The 18,948-nt window shown below is 52.9% G+C and overlaps 2 protein-coding genes and 1 non-coding gene across 3 annotated transcripts; all 3 read right to left on the bottom strand.

The window, feature by feature from the left end:
* Positions 1-1,202: 1,202 nt before the first annotated feature.
* LOC120970135 (small nucleolar RNA Z247) lies at positions 1,203-1,341 on the bottom strand. Its single transcript, XR_005764881.1, has one exon. It is a non-coding gene; the product is annotated as a small nucleolar RNA Z247 (small nucleolar RNA).
* Positions 1,342-2,255: 914 nt separating this feature from the next.
* LOC109743050 (BTB/POZ and MATH domain-containing protein 2-like) lies at positions 2,256-4,761 on the bottom strand. The gene is given in 3 exon segments (XM_020302133.2): positions 2,256-2,561; positions 2,564-2,819; positions 4,220-4,761. Coding segments are annotated over 3 exon segments (1,104 nt in total).
* Positions 4,762-7,064: 2,303 nt separating this feature from the next.
* On the bottom strand, positions 7,065-7,640 carry LOC141027440 (BTB/POZ and MATH domain-containing protein 6-like). The gene has a single exon (XM_073504471.1). The coding sequence runs from the start codon at positions 7,638-7,640 to the stop codon at positions 7,065-7,067; it is 576 nt and encodes a 191-aa protein (XP_073360572.1).
* Between the last annotated feature and the right edge of the window lie 11,308 nt (positions 7,641-18,948).

Below are 18,948 nucleotides of genomic sequence, written 5' to 3'. Positions count from 1 at the left end.
TGCATGTGGACAAGAAACATGATGTTCAATGCCTATGTTTCGGAAGAAGGAGTTAAGTTTTTCATACTCTCCAACCCAGTCACTTTGGACTGTACGAATTTTTCTGTTAAATTGACGCTCAACAAGTTTTTGGAATTCTTGGAAGACAGTAAAAACTTCAGATTTGAACTTGAGCAAGTATATCCAAGTAAACTTGCTATAGTCATCAATGAAACTAACATAACATTTCTTTCGTCCAAAAGAATCTCGGGCATGGCCCCATACATCACTGAATATCAATTCTAAAGGAGCATGTGACACACTATATGACTTGGGATAGGGATGTTGGTGACTCTTCGCACATTGACAAGCATCACAAACTGACTCTTTATTCTCACTACGAGACAATTGAAGATTGCCTTTATTCACTACTTGATCAACTATTTTGGATGAAGGATGTCCTAATCTTTTATGCCACCTCTCTAAGGATGGTTTGACGATGGAGTAGACTTGACGACGATGCTTGCGACTAAAAACCCTTGATGTAATGGGATATAGGCCGCCAACGCATCTACTGCGATGAAGGAGCTCCCTCGTTGCCCGATTCTTAATGAAAAAATAGTTGGGGTGAGTTTCAAAGAAAATATTATTATCGGCTGTCAAACGAGACATGGAAGCAAGATTTTTGTTTGCTTGAGGGACATGAAGCACATCTTTTAAAAGAAGATCACGTTTAGAAGTAGGGAAGTTAATGGAAGATTGACCGATGTGAAGTATGTCCATACCTCCTCCACTTGCAGCAGTGTTTATTTGATCATTGCCATAGTATCTTTCTCTGTTTGCAAGCTTCTCTAGCTCGCTGGTGACGTGATCTGTGGCTCCGGAGTCAGCATACCAGATGGTGTCACCTCCTTCTTGCTCTCTGATTGCAGCAGCGACGTGGCGTTCTTCAGGAACGAAATCCTCATCATACCGATGCCAGCAGTCCTTCACTTCATGCCCTGATTTCTTGCAGAGCTGACATCTTGGCCTGGTGTTGGAGTAGGAGGCACCCGAGGGGCGTGGGCCAGAGTTGTTGGCGCGCCCACGCCCGCAGCTGCTGCTGTTGCCGCGGCCACGCCCTTGCTAGTGACCACGGCCTCGGCCTCCATTGCCACGACTGCGAGTGAGATTATTAACTGAAGATTGACGAGTATTGGTACCTTGCAGCAGGTTCATGCAAGCTTCAAAACTCAGCAGCTGATTGTAGAGTTCCTGGACGGTCACCGGCTCAACGCGTGCAGCCAGGGCTGAGATCACCGGATTGTAATCGATGTCCAGCCCTTTGAGCACATAGGAGGTTATCTCCCCTTCAGAGAGAGGATCACTGGTGCGGGCGATCTCATCAACAAAAGCCTTGATCTTCGCAAGGTACTCGGACATGCCCAAGTTTTCTTTGTGCAGGTTGGCGAGGGCGATGCGGGTGTTGACGATGTGAGCTTGCGTCTGGGCAGCAAAGGAGGCGTGGATGGCACTCCACACCTCGGCCGGCGTCTGAAGAGTAGCGACCTGCGCAAGAACCTCACGTGACAGAGATCCCATAAGGTATCCTTGTACCTGTTGCTGCTGGGCATACCAGGTCAACCGGGCATAGTTGAAGACCTGCTCCTCCTTCCCGTCATTAGTGACGGTGATGGTAGCAGGGGGCCCCGGGCTTGTGGCGTCAAGGAAGTGTTCCATCTGTGCCCCCTTGATTTGGGGTAGCATGATGGCCTTCCAGAGGAGAAAATTCGTCCTCATGAGCTTCTCTGACGGAGGTGAACCAAGGGAGGTGCTGCTGTTGAAGGTAGACGAAGATGCAAAAGTGGAGGGTGAAGTTTGGGTGGACAGGGTGCTCATGGTGGAGCCGATCAGGGCAGTGGAGGTGGAGGCGACGGTGGAAGCAGCGGTGCTGGCGTTGGTGCCTGCCATGGATTCTCTCTCGATGGTTCTCTCTTGGTCGGTTTCTGTGTTCTCTCTCGATCAACAGATCGATCTCAGGGGATAGCTAGACGTACGAGAGGAAGGGCTCTGATGACCATATGAGATTGCGTGGGAAGCGTTGAACCCTTTGTCTCGGGCCGCATCTATATTTATAGGAAGTTTGCCGTGGCTTACAAGATTGGAATATCGCTAGGATTCTTCCAGTTTACAACGAGAGAAAGATTACAACTTATAGGAGAAGAAAGAATAAAGTTAGAGATAGAAACAGATTTAAACAGACAACTCCTTCTATCCTACGTATTCTAACAACCCTATCATTGCTGTTCACGCATCATCTTCTTCACGAGGAGCTCCAACAGAGCAGAGGGGCAACCCGTCTTTAGCTGTGCAAATCCACCCGATGCCATGAATGCTTCCAGGTTACCGGGAGAAGAGAGGAACTGCACGCATGCGGTCCTCAGCACGGAGCAATGATGCCGCTCGGCCAACGCTAGAGCAGCAGCCACGGAGCTCAGATCGACGTGCCGCAACAATGCTGCCTCGCAGATGAGCTTCAACTTCTCCAGCTCATATCTGTCCGCCACGACGAGCAGCCTCTCTGCCATCGTCTTCTCCAGGGGCCGGGAGGCGAGTCCAAGTATATAAACTAGAGCAGGGCCTTGAACACCTCGGCGTCTATGTCGTCGACGCGTAGTAAGGCGGTGTTGCAGCCGCCGCCGCCGCCGATGGTTGCCGAGGCGAGCGAGAGGTGCGCCTTGAAGACGGGTGATGAGGCCTCGAGTATCCGACGGTGCGCGGGGAGCGTCTCACCGCCGACATCGATCTGCACGTCCACTTCCTTCCTATTCCAGATGAATTCCGCGAGTAGCCCGTGCATGCTGGAAAAAAACGCTCAACGCCTGGAGCTGAGTGGGACGGGAAAAAAACGCCCCCGCGTCGCTCGACACGGGCGGACTCTGCAGCCCTAGTCGCCGCCGACAGTATCCCGGCCACCCATCTCCGCCGCCGTCGGAGGACGCCGCAAGGCGAAGCCTCGCGGCCGACGGCGGCGGCGGGGGACCTTGCTCGTGGCGCTGGGGGCACTCGGCACGGCGGGTCGTCTCCTGGTTATCTGCGCGTCGCCATGGTGCTGGTGTCCGGATCCGCCCGATCTGATGCATCCGGCTTCGGCTGCCGCGGCTTGGGGCCCTTGACCCCGATCCGATCTGGATCTAGTGGTGCTTGGGCCTGGGTAATGGCGGCTGGCAAGGCGTGGTCTTCGTCGGGGCTTGTCGGCCTCTAGGCACCATGGGGGTGCCGGCGGCGACGTGTGCCCGGCGTGGTGACGTTGGTGGACATGGTGGTCATCTTCTTCCAGAGATGGCCGGCCAGCGGCTTGGTGATCGGATCTCGAGATCCATCATCTAGTCCCGGCTGCGAGTAGGGGAGACATGGTTGCCGGTGAAAACCGAGCCGACGGCAGGCGATGGCGGCGTTCTCACCGTTACCTTGATGGAGGCATCATCGTGTAACTACTGTCGACCCACTCGTGCTGCTCCGGGGGAAACCCTAGGATCTGGTGTTCCAGATCGGACGATGAAGACACAGCGGTGTCGTTTCTCTCTTGGGAGCATCGTTTGTGGAGCAGCGCTGGAAGTCAGAGGCAGGAGGTGGAGCGGCTTCGTCTTACACGTAGCTTCGGTGGAGATGTCAAGTCATGCGTGGCCGACAGGTGCGACGCTTTGTCATGCCTGGTCGGAGGTGCTACGCACGACAGATTTTCCAAGGACTTCAAGCTGTGTCGGCTGGTGGTACTTGGCAGCATGGCGCTGAGGTGTATCAATGGCGACCGCGACGTGCTCAACTGTTTGCGCGCAGGGAGGAGGTGCCGTTGGGCGCCGTGGTGGCATCGACGATAGCTAGACCGAGCAAGATTGATGCATCAGTACAGTTCTGAAGATGGAGCGGGGGCCGTTGGCGGCGGCGGCCTCTGAGAGCACGCGGGACCAGTGTGTGCTCCAGACCCGGCAAGTGGCTAGGTTGGGGTCTTAGGTCTTAGATGTTAGGCTTGGCTGCGATGTCTGTTTGGTATTAGGCCCAGACTATCTGCGCCCCTTCATCAACTGGATAGATGTAGCGACAGTTTGTTGCTTAGACGGCGGCTTTAGTCTTACTGTTGTATGACTTTGTAAGGTCTTGTGAGAATAATTAATAAAGTGGCCGCATGCATCGCCCAGATGCAGAGGCCGGGGTCATCCTTCTTTTTTTTTAAAAAAAAAAAAGCCCGCGCATGCCGAACGGAGGCTCCACGACAGTAGGCTCCGGTGCGGCAGCCTCGACGTGGTCTTCCGTACGCAGTCCGGTGACGGTGACGTCGCAGAGGATGGTCAGGCAATCGTCCTTGAGATGCTTCTCCGCGTCCAGATCCTCGTGCTTGATGAAGTCTCTCCAGCCCCAGTTGAGGGAAGTGGCGTTGGAGAAGCGGTAATCTGCTTTGGTTTGTGTGTGCGATGGCTTGGAGGCGTGGTCGAGTATGCTCAGCTCCACCTTTGCCGTGGTATCCCCGGTCTTTGCGTGGCTGGCATGCTCCAGGAAGGAGAGGGAGGCCTTGTGCTGCTCGAAGCAGCCGTTCGGATAGTGCAAAATATGCCAGTCGTGGCCGCCGACGCTGAACGTGCCTGACCTCGTCGCCTGCCCGATGGCCAGTATCTTGCTGATTCGCGAGTACCCGTCGATCCGGAGCACGTGGGAGGCGGACACCTGCCTCGCGGCGACGATTGAAGCGGAGAGCTGCTGCCTGCCGGCGGCGCGCACGGCGGACAGGACAGCGGCCATCGACATGATGAGATCGGATCGCTGACCAAGGAGACGACGAACTAAAACTAGGCTTGCGATCGCCTTGCAGATGCAGATGTATTTATGTCCGGCAAATCAGGAGGCGCATGCGTGTACGTTTTACACATGGCTATTTAAACGACGCTGGTATGAGCAAAGATAGAGATTTTGTGAAGATAAATGGGAACCGGTCGACATGAAAAACAGATCTCACAGCATCTCTGTAACCGATTCCTTAGAGGAACACCAACAGCTCCTGTATCTCCACAAAAAATCTACTACTACCGTTTATGGAAGTTTGGCAAAAAAGTCCTTCAGCAAGTATTATAAACCTGTTGTTTTTATAGGAACCCGTATAATCACTTCCATCACCCCTCACGTTTACGGAAAGATAATCTACCTGTAAAAATTGACCGGTAGAAAAACCGCCTGAACTTTCACGATGCACGGAGTGGGGATGGGGAGGGAATGGGTAACATGCAAGAGTTAATATCTTGGGACGCGCTTAAATTTTTTTAGGGTCCAGACCAAGGTCCGTTTGCCGCTCCGGGTGCGCCTCCGGACAACGTCGAGTGCGGAATCTCCGGGGTAGGGATGACAACTGAACAGGGAGGCAAGTCGCAGTAGGTCGAGGGTGATGTCTCCCTCGCGGGAGGACACACTTTCGAGCCAGCACTCGTTCGTTCCATCACACCGTTTTAGCATCGACGCATTGTCACCACAGCCAAAGCGCACATGCATGACGATGCATCATCAACTACCAATTTGCTCCCTTGTGGTGGAGTTACAAGGCCCTCAGCACTCGGCATTGACCCTTGGAAGTAGGTAGAGAGAATTGGTGGGGCTTCGTCACACCACTCTCAGCTTCTCGGTTGTTCAATCGAATGCCAAGTGATGAGGATGTCATGACCAGAAGTTTAAACTTGGGTAGACATTGGTATTAGAGGTGTAGGGGAATGCCAACTAATTTGAGCTATGTTGGATTAGGGGAAAGCGGATTTCGATAGGAGTTGGGAGTTTTAGATAAAAACTAGGGTTGGGGTTCTTTCTCAAAGTTGCACCAATTAATCCTATTTTCTTAGACATATATGATATACGGCTCACATAGCAAGAACTTGCTACCATGAATTTATAGAGATTTTTAGATCAATGGAAAAGGCACTTGCTCTATGAAAGGAAAATGAAATCCCGCAAAAAAAAGGCAATTTTACTAAGGAAAGGTTTGAAATAGGTGGGCCGAATGCTCTAGCGTCTACCACATCCCACGGTTGCCGCATGGCAGTGTGCCGTGCATGTTGCTTCCGCAACCTTATTCCTAGCTACATAGATTTCTCCACCATGCATCCTCGTCTCGCGCCGCACCTCACACGATTTCACATCACTCACCTTGCCTTCTGCACGGCCAGTAGAAACTAATCTAGGAAAGGTCGTTGATTGCTCCTCCCTCCATGTGTGCCACTACTGGTGTGGTTGGTGTGGAAACCCGCGACCAGGCAAGGCTCCCAATGTCGAGTGGTGCAAGCCATCGACCAGGTTGCTTGTCATTGTTGCACCATCGTACCACCGCACACTAGACCACCAATGCAGGTGGTACCATTGCTGCCACCCCCGTGTTGTGAGCCGCTACAGGCGAGGCTGCGTTTCTTGAGCCATGGGGCGCTCAGCTGTGACCGGCGACCCGTGAGCCCGCCGTCAACGGGAGGAGGCGTAGACGTGCGTGGCCAACGATGTCGCAAGTCGGCTCCCACTACCGCGTGCTGCAAGCCATCAGCTAGGTTGCTTGTCATTGTTGCACCATTGAACCACCACACACAAGGCTGCAAAACGCTTGTGTTGTTGCTGCTGCCACCCCGTGATGTGAGCGGCAACGGGGGAGGTCGCGTTGCTCGAGCAATAGGGTGGTCGGCTGCGGATGGAGTTTGGTTGATCATAATTTATGAGAAGGACTTGGACATTTATTGATGAATCATGAAATCATATTTTGCCACCGGCCTTTGTCCTTTTTATTTTTGTTTTTATATGCACACTTGTTGACCGCGTAGACTTTTTGATTAATGAAGATGGTTGTGTGCATCATAAATCACAATGTTTTCAGCTAACATATAAAATCCAAAAGAAATCAAGAACATAAAAAGATGGGTGCATCGAAGTTTTCTCTTTATATGAAAAAGATGGAACCGGGTTGTTTTTGATAAATTTGACCTCAACTGTTGTACTTTAATCAACAATGACTCACTAATCGGTAGTGCGGTATAGGCCGATGATGCTGACGTCGCAGCGGAGGGTGAGGCAGTCGTTCTTGACATGATTCACCGGCACGCCTCGAGGCCGTCCTGGAATCTGACGATGAAGTTTGTCCACCAGTCGGCGGAGGTGTCCTTGGACGGCTTCTTGGAGCCGATCTGCTTTGGTTCTGGGTCCCCTTGCAGCTTCTCGTGGCTGATGAAGTCGTTCCAGCCCCAGGTGTCGCCGCACTTCTTGAAGCGGTACTCCTCTCTGGTTAGACTGAACGTGGACTTCGAATACTTGCCGGGCAGTATGCTCATCTGGACCTTTGAAATGGGATTGATGTCCCTGACGCTGAGATACTCGAGGAAGACGGAGACGTAGCCCTCGTACATCTCGCTGGAGCCGTTTGGGCAGCACAGGATGCGAAATCTATAGTCGCCCACGTAGAAGTCGTCTGATGTCGTGTCCTGCCCGGCGCCCAAAATCCTCTTGATGTCCGTGTAGTCCTTGATCTGGAACACGCAGGCGCCGCTCGCCCTAGAGGCGATGGTTGAAGTATAGAGCTGCCGCCGGCCAGCGCCGCGAAGGGTGGACAGGGCGGTGGTGGAAGTGGAGAGCTGCCGGCCGGCGCCGCGCAGGGCAGACACGACGGACATGAGATGACCAACGGGGCTTGTCCTTGCAGCAGACGCAATGCGCTGCAAATCGAGGCGATTGGTATGCAACAGATCTCGGACTGTAACGTGTAAACCCTGGACACATGCGCGAATATAATCGTGACATGGCTACTGCTATCAAACGTCATATTTTATGTGCACGCCTCAGGAAAATTGGTTTCACAAAATAGATATCTCTCCCCGATTTGCAACACGACCCATTATAAACGCAGTTCTTTTTTGTCTATCTGTGTTTCCTGTTCCTGCGTTGATCTCGAAAACCGTAACCCCTTAAAGATCGGGAACATCCAGCCAATGCCTGTCACAGCATGCAGGAAAAGCGGGAATAAGGCTCGCGCTACTTTTCGGCCGGTTGACCTTTTGCAAAGAGCGACCGGGTCGGCAGCCGTTCTATCTCGTATTTAGATCCGTTGAAAGAGAGCGGGTCGAGGCCAGCATTCGTGGCTGGATCAACCGTGTGGGGGAAGAAAGGATGTGGCCACTGGACACGGCTGATTTCTAGACAAATCAATTGCACTACCGGAACAGGGCTCGATGCCGACGGCCACCGTCGGCCTATTCCAGACTATGCCGACAGCTGGCACCAGGCTGTCGGCGTACAACGGCCGTCGGGCTATCCCAGTATACGCCGACGGCCCCCGTCGGCAAAGAGCGGCCGTGGGCATAGACAAATCTACGCGTACAGCTGTCGTCGGCATATATCGGCCGTCGGCATAGCTGCAGGCCCGGCGACCACGCCCGTGACGGGCGGTTAACGGCGTCAGATCTATGCCGACGGCTGGGACGGGCGGCTGTCGGCATAGATACGAATGCCACGTCATCGATCCAAAGCGCACCGACCAAGGCCTATGCCGACGGCTGCCGTCGGCATAGACGACACGTCATCGATCCACAACGCGCCGTCCATCTGCCCTGGCCGCAACTATGCCGACGGCTTTGCCGTCGGCATATATATATATTTTTTGCTTTTTTTCTAGCTATATTTTATGTTTTCTTACATATTATTATTTGACTAACTTACATATAGCATGTGTTAATATAAGCATACATACATTATTTTCGGTTCTATACGGAGGGGTGTGACCCCCCTCACGGACGGCGCCGCCGCCGGCCCGCACCTGGAGTGGGGAACAGCCGCATCGGGTCTATAGGAAGGGGACTTTGCTCCCCAAGTGTTTATATATATCGGATGACCTACCACAACCGGATGGTTTGGCATGTCCGAAGAGGCGGCACGCGTCTCTAGGGCATGGCCCCCCTCACGGACGGGGCCGCCGCCGGCACCTGGAGGGGGGAAACGAACGCGTTGGGTCTACACGGAGGAGATGTAGCTGTGGGTTTGTCCCGGATGTTGCTCCCAGGTGTCCCTCTGTGCTGACCTGACACAACCGGGTGAAGAGGTCCACCGGTCAAAGCCTGTCCATGGGAAGTCAAAGGGCTAGATCTCGTGGTTAACCGCTCCAGGGTTAGGTAGGACGGGGGCCCTAGGGGGTAGCAATGCCACCGGAGCGTCGCACCGGCCCCTCATACATGCGGGGTGGTGTTGTGGCATGTCCGAAGAGGCGGCACGCGTCTCTGGGACGTGGCCCCCCTCACGGACGGCGCCGCTACCGGCACCTGGAGGGGGGAAACGGACGCGTCGGGTCTACACGGAGGGGATGTAGCTGTGGGTTTGGCCCGGATGTTGCTCCCAGGTGTCCCTCTGTGCTGACCTGACACAACCGGGTGGAGAGGTCCACTGGTCAAAGCCCGCCAGTGGTAAGTCAAAGGGCTAGATCTCGTGATCAACCGCTCCAGCGTTAGGCGGGACGGGGGCCCAAGGGGGTAGCAATGCCACCGGAGCGTCGCACCGGCCCCTCATACATGCGGGGTGGTGTTGTGGCATGTCCGAAGAGGCGGCACGCGTCTCCGGGGTGTGGCCCCCCTCACGGACGGCGATGACACAGTAGTAGACGTTTTGCGGTAACGGTGCGGCGTGAATATTATTAAATACTCGGATCGCGATAAAATCATGAGTTTTTTACATGACGTGGGCACATGTGCTATAGGAACGATGGTAATTTTTCATAACTTTTGGTGATGGAGAAGTATCCGAACAATTCCTTCTACGCGGATTGCCCTTCGCATGTCTACGACTGTGGCCGGCGGCCTCCATGGGCTAGCATGCCGCCAATCTTGCGTACGCAGCTTCTCACAAGTCTGAAAGTGTTGTGGCGGTTGCAAACGCCCGGCACGCGTCTCCGGGGCATGGCCTCCCGGCTCACGGACGCCGCCGCCGCCGGTACCTGGAGGTCGGAAACGGACGCGTCGGGTCTACACGGAGGGGATGTAGCTGTGGGTTTGGCCCGGATGTTGCTCCCAGGTGTCCCTCTGTGCTGACCTGACACAACCGGGTGGAGAGGTCCACTAGTCAAAGCCCGCCCGTGGGAAGTCAAAGGGCTAGATCTCGTGGTCAACCGCTCCAGGGTTAGGCGGGACGGGGGCCCTCGGGGGTAGCAATGCCACCGGAGCGTCGCACCGGCCCCTCATACATGCGGGGTGGTGTTGTGGCATGTCCGAAGAGGCGGCACGCATCTCCGGGGTGTGGCCCCCCTCACGGACGGCGATGACACAGTAGTAGACGTTCTGCGGTAGCGGTGCGGCGTGAATATTATTAAATACTCAGATCGCGATAAAATCATGAGTTTTTTACACAACGTGGGCACATGTGCTATAGGAACGATGGTAATTTTTCATAATTTTTGGTGATGGAGAAGTATCCGAACAATTCCTTCCACGCGGATTGCCCTTCACATGTCTACGACTGTGGCCGGCGGCCCCTCATACATGCGTGGTGGTGTTGTGGCATGTCCGAAGAGGCGGCACGCGTCTACGGGGTGTGGCCCCCCTCACGGACGGCGCCGCCGCCGGCACCTGGAGGGTGGCAAACAGACGCGTCGGGTCTACACAGAGGGGATGTAGCTGTGGGTTTGGCGCGAATGTTGCTCCCAGGTGTCCCTCTGTTCTGACCTGACACAACCGGGTGGAGAGGTCCACTGGTCAAAGCCCGTCCGTGGAAAGTCAAAGGGCTAGATCTCGTGGTCAACCGCTCAAGGGTTAGGCGGGACGGGGGCCCTGGGGGTAGCAATGCCACCGGAGCGTCGCACCGGCCCCTCATACATGCGGGGTGGTGTTGTGGCATGTCCGAAGAGCGGCATGTGTATCCGTGGTATGGCTCCCCTAACGGACGGCGCTGCCGCCGGCACCTGGAGGGGGGGGACGGACGCTTCAGGTCTACACGGAGGGGATGTAGCTGTGGGTTTGGCCTGGATGTTGCTCCCAGGTGTCCCTCTGTGCTGATCTGACACAACCGGGTGGAGAGGTCCACTGGTCAAAGCCCTTCCGTGGAAAGTCAAAGGGCTAGATCTCATGGTCAACCGCTCGAGGGTTAGGCGGGACAGGGGCCTTGGGGGTAGCAAATGCCACCGGAGCGTCGCACCGGTCTCTCATACATGCGGGGTGGTGTTGTGGCATGTCCAAAAACGCTGCACGCGTCTCCGGCGTGTCGCCCCCCTCACGGACGGCGCCGCCGCCGGCACCTGGAGGGGGGAAACGGACGCGTCGGTTCTACACGGAGGGGATGTAGCTGTGGGTTTGGCCCGGATGTTGCTCCCATCACTACAGGAATCAGCTACTTTCCCATCAGCCACGGCAGACGGCAAAGGCAGGTACGGCGGACGGCAAAGGTCTTTGCCCTCCGCCGCGGACGGCAAAAAACTCCGGCAAAGTAAGGATCGGCAAAGACCTACTGGCGTCCCGTGGTGTCTCGTGGTGTCTCCTGGTCTTTTGACGGCCCCGTCCGTTGCCGTCAGGCGAAGAACATTGCCGACGGCTAAACTATGCCGACGGCTGACGCGTGGCCGTCGGCATAGGCCCCTATGCCGACGGCTATTCTATGCCGACGTTCTGACAAGACTACGCTGACGTGATCTACGCGGACGGGGATATGCCGACGGCAGCCGTAGGCATAGATCTATGCCGACGGCAGCCGTAGGCATAGATCTATGCCGACGGCAGGTGACCTATGCCGACGGCCCCTGGCCGTCGGCATAGGCCGCGAGTCCGGTAGTGTTGGTTGAGAATCATTTCGCCAACAAGAAAAAAAGCTAAAGGCATAAAATCAGAACAAAAACAGATGAATGCGGGTGTAGATGAGTCCGGACATCGAATTGAATTTTCGAGATATATCACCGTTTCATACGAAAATGACGAAACCAAACTGTAGTGGCTTTTTGACAAATTTGACCGCAACTGCGGTGCTTCTTTTTCTTTGCTACTCCTATAATATATAAGTACTACCACTCATATTTAGGAAGGGCAAATACGTTTGTATTTAGGAACAGAGGGAGTACTAGATAAACCCGACCGATCTCTAACACTTTATAATCAACACAAATGACCCGGACCAAACAATTCTTCTAACGGGTAAGACATGGCTCGGTGACGGTGACTTCGCACCGCAAGATCAGGCAGTCGTTCTTGAGATGCTTCACCGTCATCAGATCCTGGCATTTGACGATGGCATTTGTCCACCAGTCGAGGGAAGTGTCCTTGGAGTTGGAGGTAATCTGTTTTTGTTCCGGCCGCCCTTCCAGATCCTCGTGGCTGATGAAGTCGTTCCAACCCCAGGTGTCGCCGTGCCTCGAAAAGCGGTACTCTTCTTTGGTTTTGCTGCAGGTGGGCTTAGGAGTACTCGTTGCGCACTATACTCATCTGAACCTTTGCGGTGGTACTCCCGTGGTCGGCATACTCGAGGAAGACGGAGAGGAAGCCCGCGTACTTGCCGCTGGAGCCGTTTGGACAGCACAAGATACGCCAGAGCTTGTCGCCGACGATGAAGTGCCGTGATCTGAGGTCCTGCCCGACGGTCAGCTTCTTCTTGACTTCCGTGTAGTTTTTGATCCGGAACACTGTGGAGCCGGTCTCGCTCGGGGCGATGGTGGAAGTGGAGAGCTGGCGCCGGCCGGCGCCGCGCAGGGCGGACAGGGCGGTGGTGGAAGTGGAGAACTGCCGCTGGCCGGCGCCGCGACGGGTGGACAGGGCGGTGGTGGAAGTGGAGAGCTGCCGGCGTGCGCCGCGCAGGGCGGACAGGGCGGCGGTGGAAGTGGGGAGCTGCCGGCCGGCGCCGCGCAGGGCGGACAAGACAGACATGAGATGACCAACGGGGTTTGTCCTTGCAGCAGAAGCAATGTGCGGCAAATCAGGAGGCACGAGCCGATAGATATGCAGCAGATGTCGGACTGTAACGTGTCACCTCTGGACACGTGTACGAGTATAATCGTGACTTGGTCTACCGCTAACAGTCATCACGTTACTATTTGCACGTCTCAAGAAAATTGATTTCCTTTCACAAAATAGATATCTCTCCAGGGTTCAGGCAGTCCCGGTTTGCAAGGCTGACAAATTAAAAACAGACGTTCCGATCGATCCGTTTCATGTTTCTACCAGAGAAATCCATAGCCCTTGCTTGTGACACTAATGCGGAAACCGGCCATTCAATCATGTTCGTATACATTTTGAACCGAATTTCAACAAACTGGATGAATTACATGCAAACCGGATAATTTTTATCTAAACCAGACAAAAGTATTTATATTTCAAACATATTTCAATTTAAATATATAGCGAACCAGGCTAGACTATTCTAACCTAGTCTATCGCCCGCCGCAGCGGCGCCCATTTCCCTCGCCAAGACTTTCCTATGTCGGAAGCAAGCTAATCGGACCGCCGTGAGCCCCGGAGGTAATGCTTCAGCGAGAGAGGAAGAATAACCACCACAAAGCACGGATCAATGGTTAGTTTTGGGCGGGGAAGACGGTGGAGGTGGCCTACGCCTTTGTGAACAGGGACAAGTCACCGGTTGTGTGGCCTAGCAAGACAGTGGCAGTGACCTTCTTGGGACCCTAGCGGACGTGTTGGCTCCATTGTCGTGTCGACGAGGCGCAGCCAACACGGGTCTGGATATGTCGTCCGTTTCTTCGTCAAATTCCAACGCCGCCTCGTTGACCTCTGCGTATATGACTTCTTCTTCCACCTGCATGACGTGGTGCCGCAATCGATCACGGCGGATATCAAAGGTGGCTCCTGCAGGTCCACGTCTGCCACGATGCCCTTGCCGGCGAGTTGCTCCTCCTCGAGCCATGTGCCGGCGATTCGCTCCTTCGTGAGCCTGTGCTCGTCGAGGAGGCAGAGGTTGTACCTCTGGTCGGCCTACGCCTGCCGAAACGCAGCCTCCGGCACTAATAGGAAAAGGGCTATAGATGATATAGCCACTAATGGCGCACCGGACATGTGGTGCGCCACTAGTATATAGCAGTGGCGCACCATGAGTTGGTGCGCCATTAGTGTGATAGACACTAATGACGCACCAGACCCACGGCGCGCCACTAGTAACAATTTTTTTTTCAAAAATACTAATGGCACATCGGGGCACAGTGCGTCACTACTATATATTTTTTTGCAAAACTACTAATGGCGCACCACAAGCTGGTGCGTCATTAGTAACCAGGGTTACTAATGGCGCACTAACCACTGGTGCGTCACTAGTAATTTTTTTTCAATTTTTTTTTTATTTTTTTTGCAAAGTTAGTAATGCCGCACCACGTAACAGGTGCGCCATTAGTAACCAGGGTTACTAATGGCGCACCTGTTACGTGGTGCGCCATTACTAACTTTCACCAAATGCACCCCTGACCGCCTTTTCAGTTAAAAAAAAAGAAAATGATAGAAATGTCAAAAAAATAAAAGAAAATAAGATTCCCATGTGATATGTGGTTTAGTTGTTAGAAAAATTTACAAACATGAATTTTCGACTTTTTTGCAAAATCTCTCGAGAATTTGTAAAATGGGGAAGACTTTTGCATACGAACTCCGATGAAAAAGTTTTTTATATGAAAAATCATCTACTCGAAAAGTTACATCCGAATTCAACTGGGGGAACCCCGTTGAACATCCTCAGAATCCCCAAAAACCTAACAGAATAAAAGATACGGGGCTTTTAAGATCTAGAGAGGCAAAAAATGAAAAAAAATCAAACTTACTAGTGGCGCACCATTTGCTAGGTGCGCCACTAGTAACAGAATTTTTTTTCCAAAAAAAATTTTCCAATTTTTTTTTGAAAATATGATACGTAATATAACCGGAAAGTTTGAAATATTTTTTCAAAATTTCATCACACTCATGAACATGAAAAAAGTCCTAGACATCAACAAGGTTTAATAGGATTGATATCATAGATATATCAACAAGTGCTTGTTAAGTGAGGTGGTGCTGGGGTTGGATAGAACTGCGAAGTTAAGCGTGCATATTGACCCGAGATTAAGCCATAGTGACCCGAGATTAAGAAAAAACAAAAAAAATTGATATTTTTTTGTAGTAATGGCGCACTTCTATGTGGTGCGCCATTACTATCTGACTTAGTAATGGCGCAACACATAGAAGTGTGCCATTAGTAACCCAGAGCACAAGATACATATGGCCCCTGGGAGGCATACTAATGGCGCACCCTGGCCTTTACTAGTGGCGCACTGCATGGTGCGCCATTAGTATACCAGATACTAATGGCGCACCAGTGGTGCGCCACTAGTAAAAAATTCTAATGGCGTGGTACTAGTGGCACATCTGTACTGCGCCATTAGTAGGCAAAACAGGTGCGCCACTAGTAGGCCTTTTTCTAGTAGTGCCGCTCTTCCAACACCATGTCGGTGCAGTGTGCCCGTGCCTCACCAAAGATGGGCGGAAAGCAAGGGCAGACTTGAAATCAATGGGTATCAGGGAGGAGCTTCACGCTAATGATGATGACGAGGAGGCGAAGCAGGACACGGAAAGTCGTCGCAAAGGCAAAAAGGCCAAGAAGACCGGAAATGACTTCCCTCCCGCGTGCTTCACTCTAAGTCAGGAGGAGATCGATCAGTTTTTCACCTGCCTCGTAGGAGTAAAACTTCCTTACGGTTACGCGGGGAAGATAAGCAGATAACTAGACTCAGCGAAGTAGAAGTTCAGCGGGATGAAGTCTCACGACTGTCACATGCTGATGACGCAGATACTTCCAGTTGCAATCCGTGGGATCATGGACGCGCACGTCCGTGAAACGCTATTTGGCCTATGCAACTTTTTCAACGTCATCTCTCGGAAGTCTGTTGGCGTGAGGCAACTCAGAAGGCTACAGGAAGAGATCGTGGTGATACTATGCGAGCTTGAGATGTACTTCCCGCCCGCATTCTTCGACGTTATGGTGCATCTGCTGGTCCATATCGTGGAGGATATCATGCAACTCGGGCCGACGTTCCTGCACAGCATGATGCCGTTCGAAAGGATGAATGGTGTCATCAAAGGATACGTTCGCAACATGTCACGTCCAGAGGAAGCATAGCCAGGGGCTTTCTGACCGAAGAGTGCATCTCCTACTGCACGAATTATCTAGGCATCGAGAACCCAGTTGGTCTGCCCGTCAACAGGCACCTCGGCAGGCTCGCTAGATGGGGTCATCGTGAGGGTCGCCGCGAAATGCATGTCGACTTCGAGGGTCGACTCGCCGACTTTGAAAGAGCAAACCTAGTCGCGCTACAACACATAGACGTGGTCGATCCTTGGGTGGTAGAGCACAAAACCTTTATTGAGAAGACGTACAATGACCGAGGCCAACAGAGGATGGACGCAGATATAATCAAAGAGCACAACTCATGTTCCACGCGTTGGTTCAAGCAGAAGCTTCTGTCGTACCCTTTACATGAGGATTCTTCCGCGGAAGAACAACTCATATTCGCCTTGTCACAGGGCGCCGAGCACAACCTGATGACGTATGAGGCGTACGATATCAACGGCTACACATTCTACACCGAGGGAAAGGACATGAAGAGCGATGGTTATCAGAACTCCGGGGTAACGATGGAATCCTACACCGGTAACGACAAGGACAGATACTATGGAAGGATCGAGGAGATCTGGGAGCTGAGCTACGCTGGAGAGAAGGTCCCGATGTTCCGTGTCAGATGGGCCAAGAGCGTCATAAAAGAAGACCGGTATTTCACCACCATGGTTATACCCGAAGCCGAATCCAAGACCGCGGGCGCAAACGTCACCGCGAAAAATGAGCCATGGGTACTGGCTTCCCAAGTGGACCAATGCTTCTTCATTACCGACCCGTCAAAGCCCTGTCGTGTTGTCGTGAGGAGGGGCAAAAGGAAGATCATCGGAATGGATGGAGTCGCCAATGAGCAAGACTTCGACAAGTACGGCGACCCGAAGATGGAACATGACGACAACGATGAAGTACCAACATACACCACAAGAAGAATCAGGACCACCCTACCTAAAGGACGTCCGTTCAAGAGAAGAACTCCATTTACGAAAAATAAGGGCAAGAAGATTGTGAACAGATAGCTAGCTAAGATCGATTGTATTTAAATTGTAGCCTTCATTTCTCGATTGTATTTCATGGGCACTTTTTGAACTCATGAATATTTTTAAATTTCATGGGCACTTTTTGAATTCATGAATATTGTTTCAAATTTGATGATATTTTTTCATATTCAATATGAAAAAATATTGAATATTCATGAGGACACTCGATCTCGATCCCCCTCCATCTCGATCGCTATCCCCCCTCGCTAGATCCCCCTCGCCGCCGAGCACCCCCCGCACCCTCCCCCGCTCCACCGCCGCCGATGACCCCCCGCACCCTCCCCCGCTCCACCGCCGCCGACGACCCCCCGCACCCTCCCCCGCTCCACCGTCACAAATTTATTACTGTTTCATATTCATATTCATTTTCTAAAAAATTATTAGATGCAACAAAAAGTAATAATAATAATAATAATTACTTATGGCGCACCGCTGGCTGGTGCGCCATTGCTATGCAAAAAAAAAGTTACTTATGGCGCACCGCTGGCTGGTGCGCCATTGCTATCTAAAAAAAGATTACTTATGGCGCACCGCTCGGGGGTGCGCCATTGCTATAAAAAAACAGACTAATGGCGCACCGCCAGGGGGTGCGCCATTAGTAATCTTCCCCCCTAGCTAATTCGCCCGATCCCTTCGTCCCTCCCTCGCCAGATCCACTTCCCCCCCTCGCCACACCCTCACGCCCCCTCCTTCCGCCGCCCGGTCGTCGTCCCCCGACGCCATAGCCGCGCCACCGTGCTCCCCTCGCTCTGCCGCTGATCCCAGAAGCACCGCCGCGTCTCCCTCGTCCTCCCCGACGGCTCACGCGACCGGAAGAGCCCCGAAGCATCGTCCCCGACCCCTTTTTCCTCTTTCGGCCACGGAGATCGCCGGCGACCCCACGCCGTTCCCAGCCCTCCCCATTAAGCCCCCTGCCTCCCCTCCCCCGCGCCCCTCACTTCTCCGTGGCTCGTGCCTGCCGCACGCCCTTGGTCTGACTTCTTGGGCTTACCTCGAGCAGGGCCGCGTGCTAGGGTTCCAGCGCCACCGCCGACCTCTCCGCCGCCGTCCCTGTACTCGCCGCCGCCGGTACCCACTCCCGCCGCAGCCCAGCCGTCCTCCACGGCCCTCTGCACCTTGCTAGAAGACTACCAGGTTACAAACTAAAATTTTCATGGATAAAATTTTATACATGGTGTACAACCCTGGTCATAGTTGTTGGACTGAAGTGTACGTTTTTCTCTGTTGAGTGGAACAAGTGTACTGTTTTAGAAGTCCAGAAGTGTACAATTATAGGTTTGAAGGTATAGTAACATCGCATTTGCACATTAATAGACATAAATTTGAATATTATAAATACATAACCGACGACATGCCAATCGGTCGACTGACCGAGAAAAAGCAATTTCTTAAACTGCTGTGAAATAGCGAATCCGGTAGATGATGCATCAATTTTTGCACTCATGAGCCCAAAATACGGTCATCCAAGCAGAAGCAGGGTCTTTGTCTACACAGGCCGTCAGAATATTCTGGGGCATGAGCTTTCCTTGGGAATCACTTAACCACAACTTGGCGACATATAATTTGTGTGGAATGTCTCTCCCCGGAAGCTTCCTACTAATAAGGAACATATATATAGCGAGCTGACTGGACGCACGTGCTCGAAGGTTACAAATTAAAATTCTTCAAACTTCTTTTTGATATCCTGGATAATAGTGGCACTTGGACCCAAGTAAATGCCCAGTTTTTTTTTGAGAAACAAGTGCATGCCCGTCAGGTGTGCAAAGGGTGGCTCAGCTGTAAAGAGAAAGATGGGCAGATTTTTTTTTGAGGAGAAATGGGCACCGCCGCTGCTGCTTTTGTGCAG

This window comes from Aegilops tauschii, chromosome 7, assembly GCF_002575655.3.
Source record: "Aegilops tauschii subsp. strangulata cultivar AL8/78 chromosome 7, Aet v6.0, whole genome shotgun sequence".
NCBI classification, from domain to species: domain Eukaryota; kingdom Viridiplantae; phylum Streptophyta; class Magnoliopsida; order Poales; family Poaceae; genus Aegilops; species Aegilops tauschii.
Note: the sequence above shows the minus strand (reverse complement) of the source record. Positions and strands in the feature narration are given on the sequence as shown.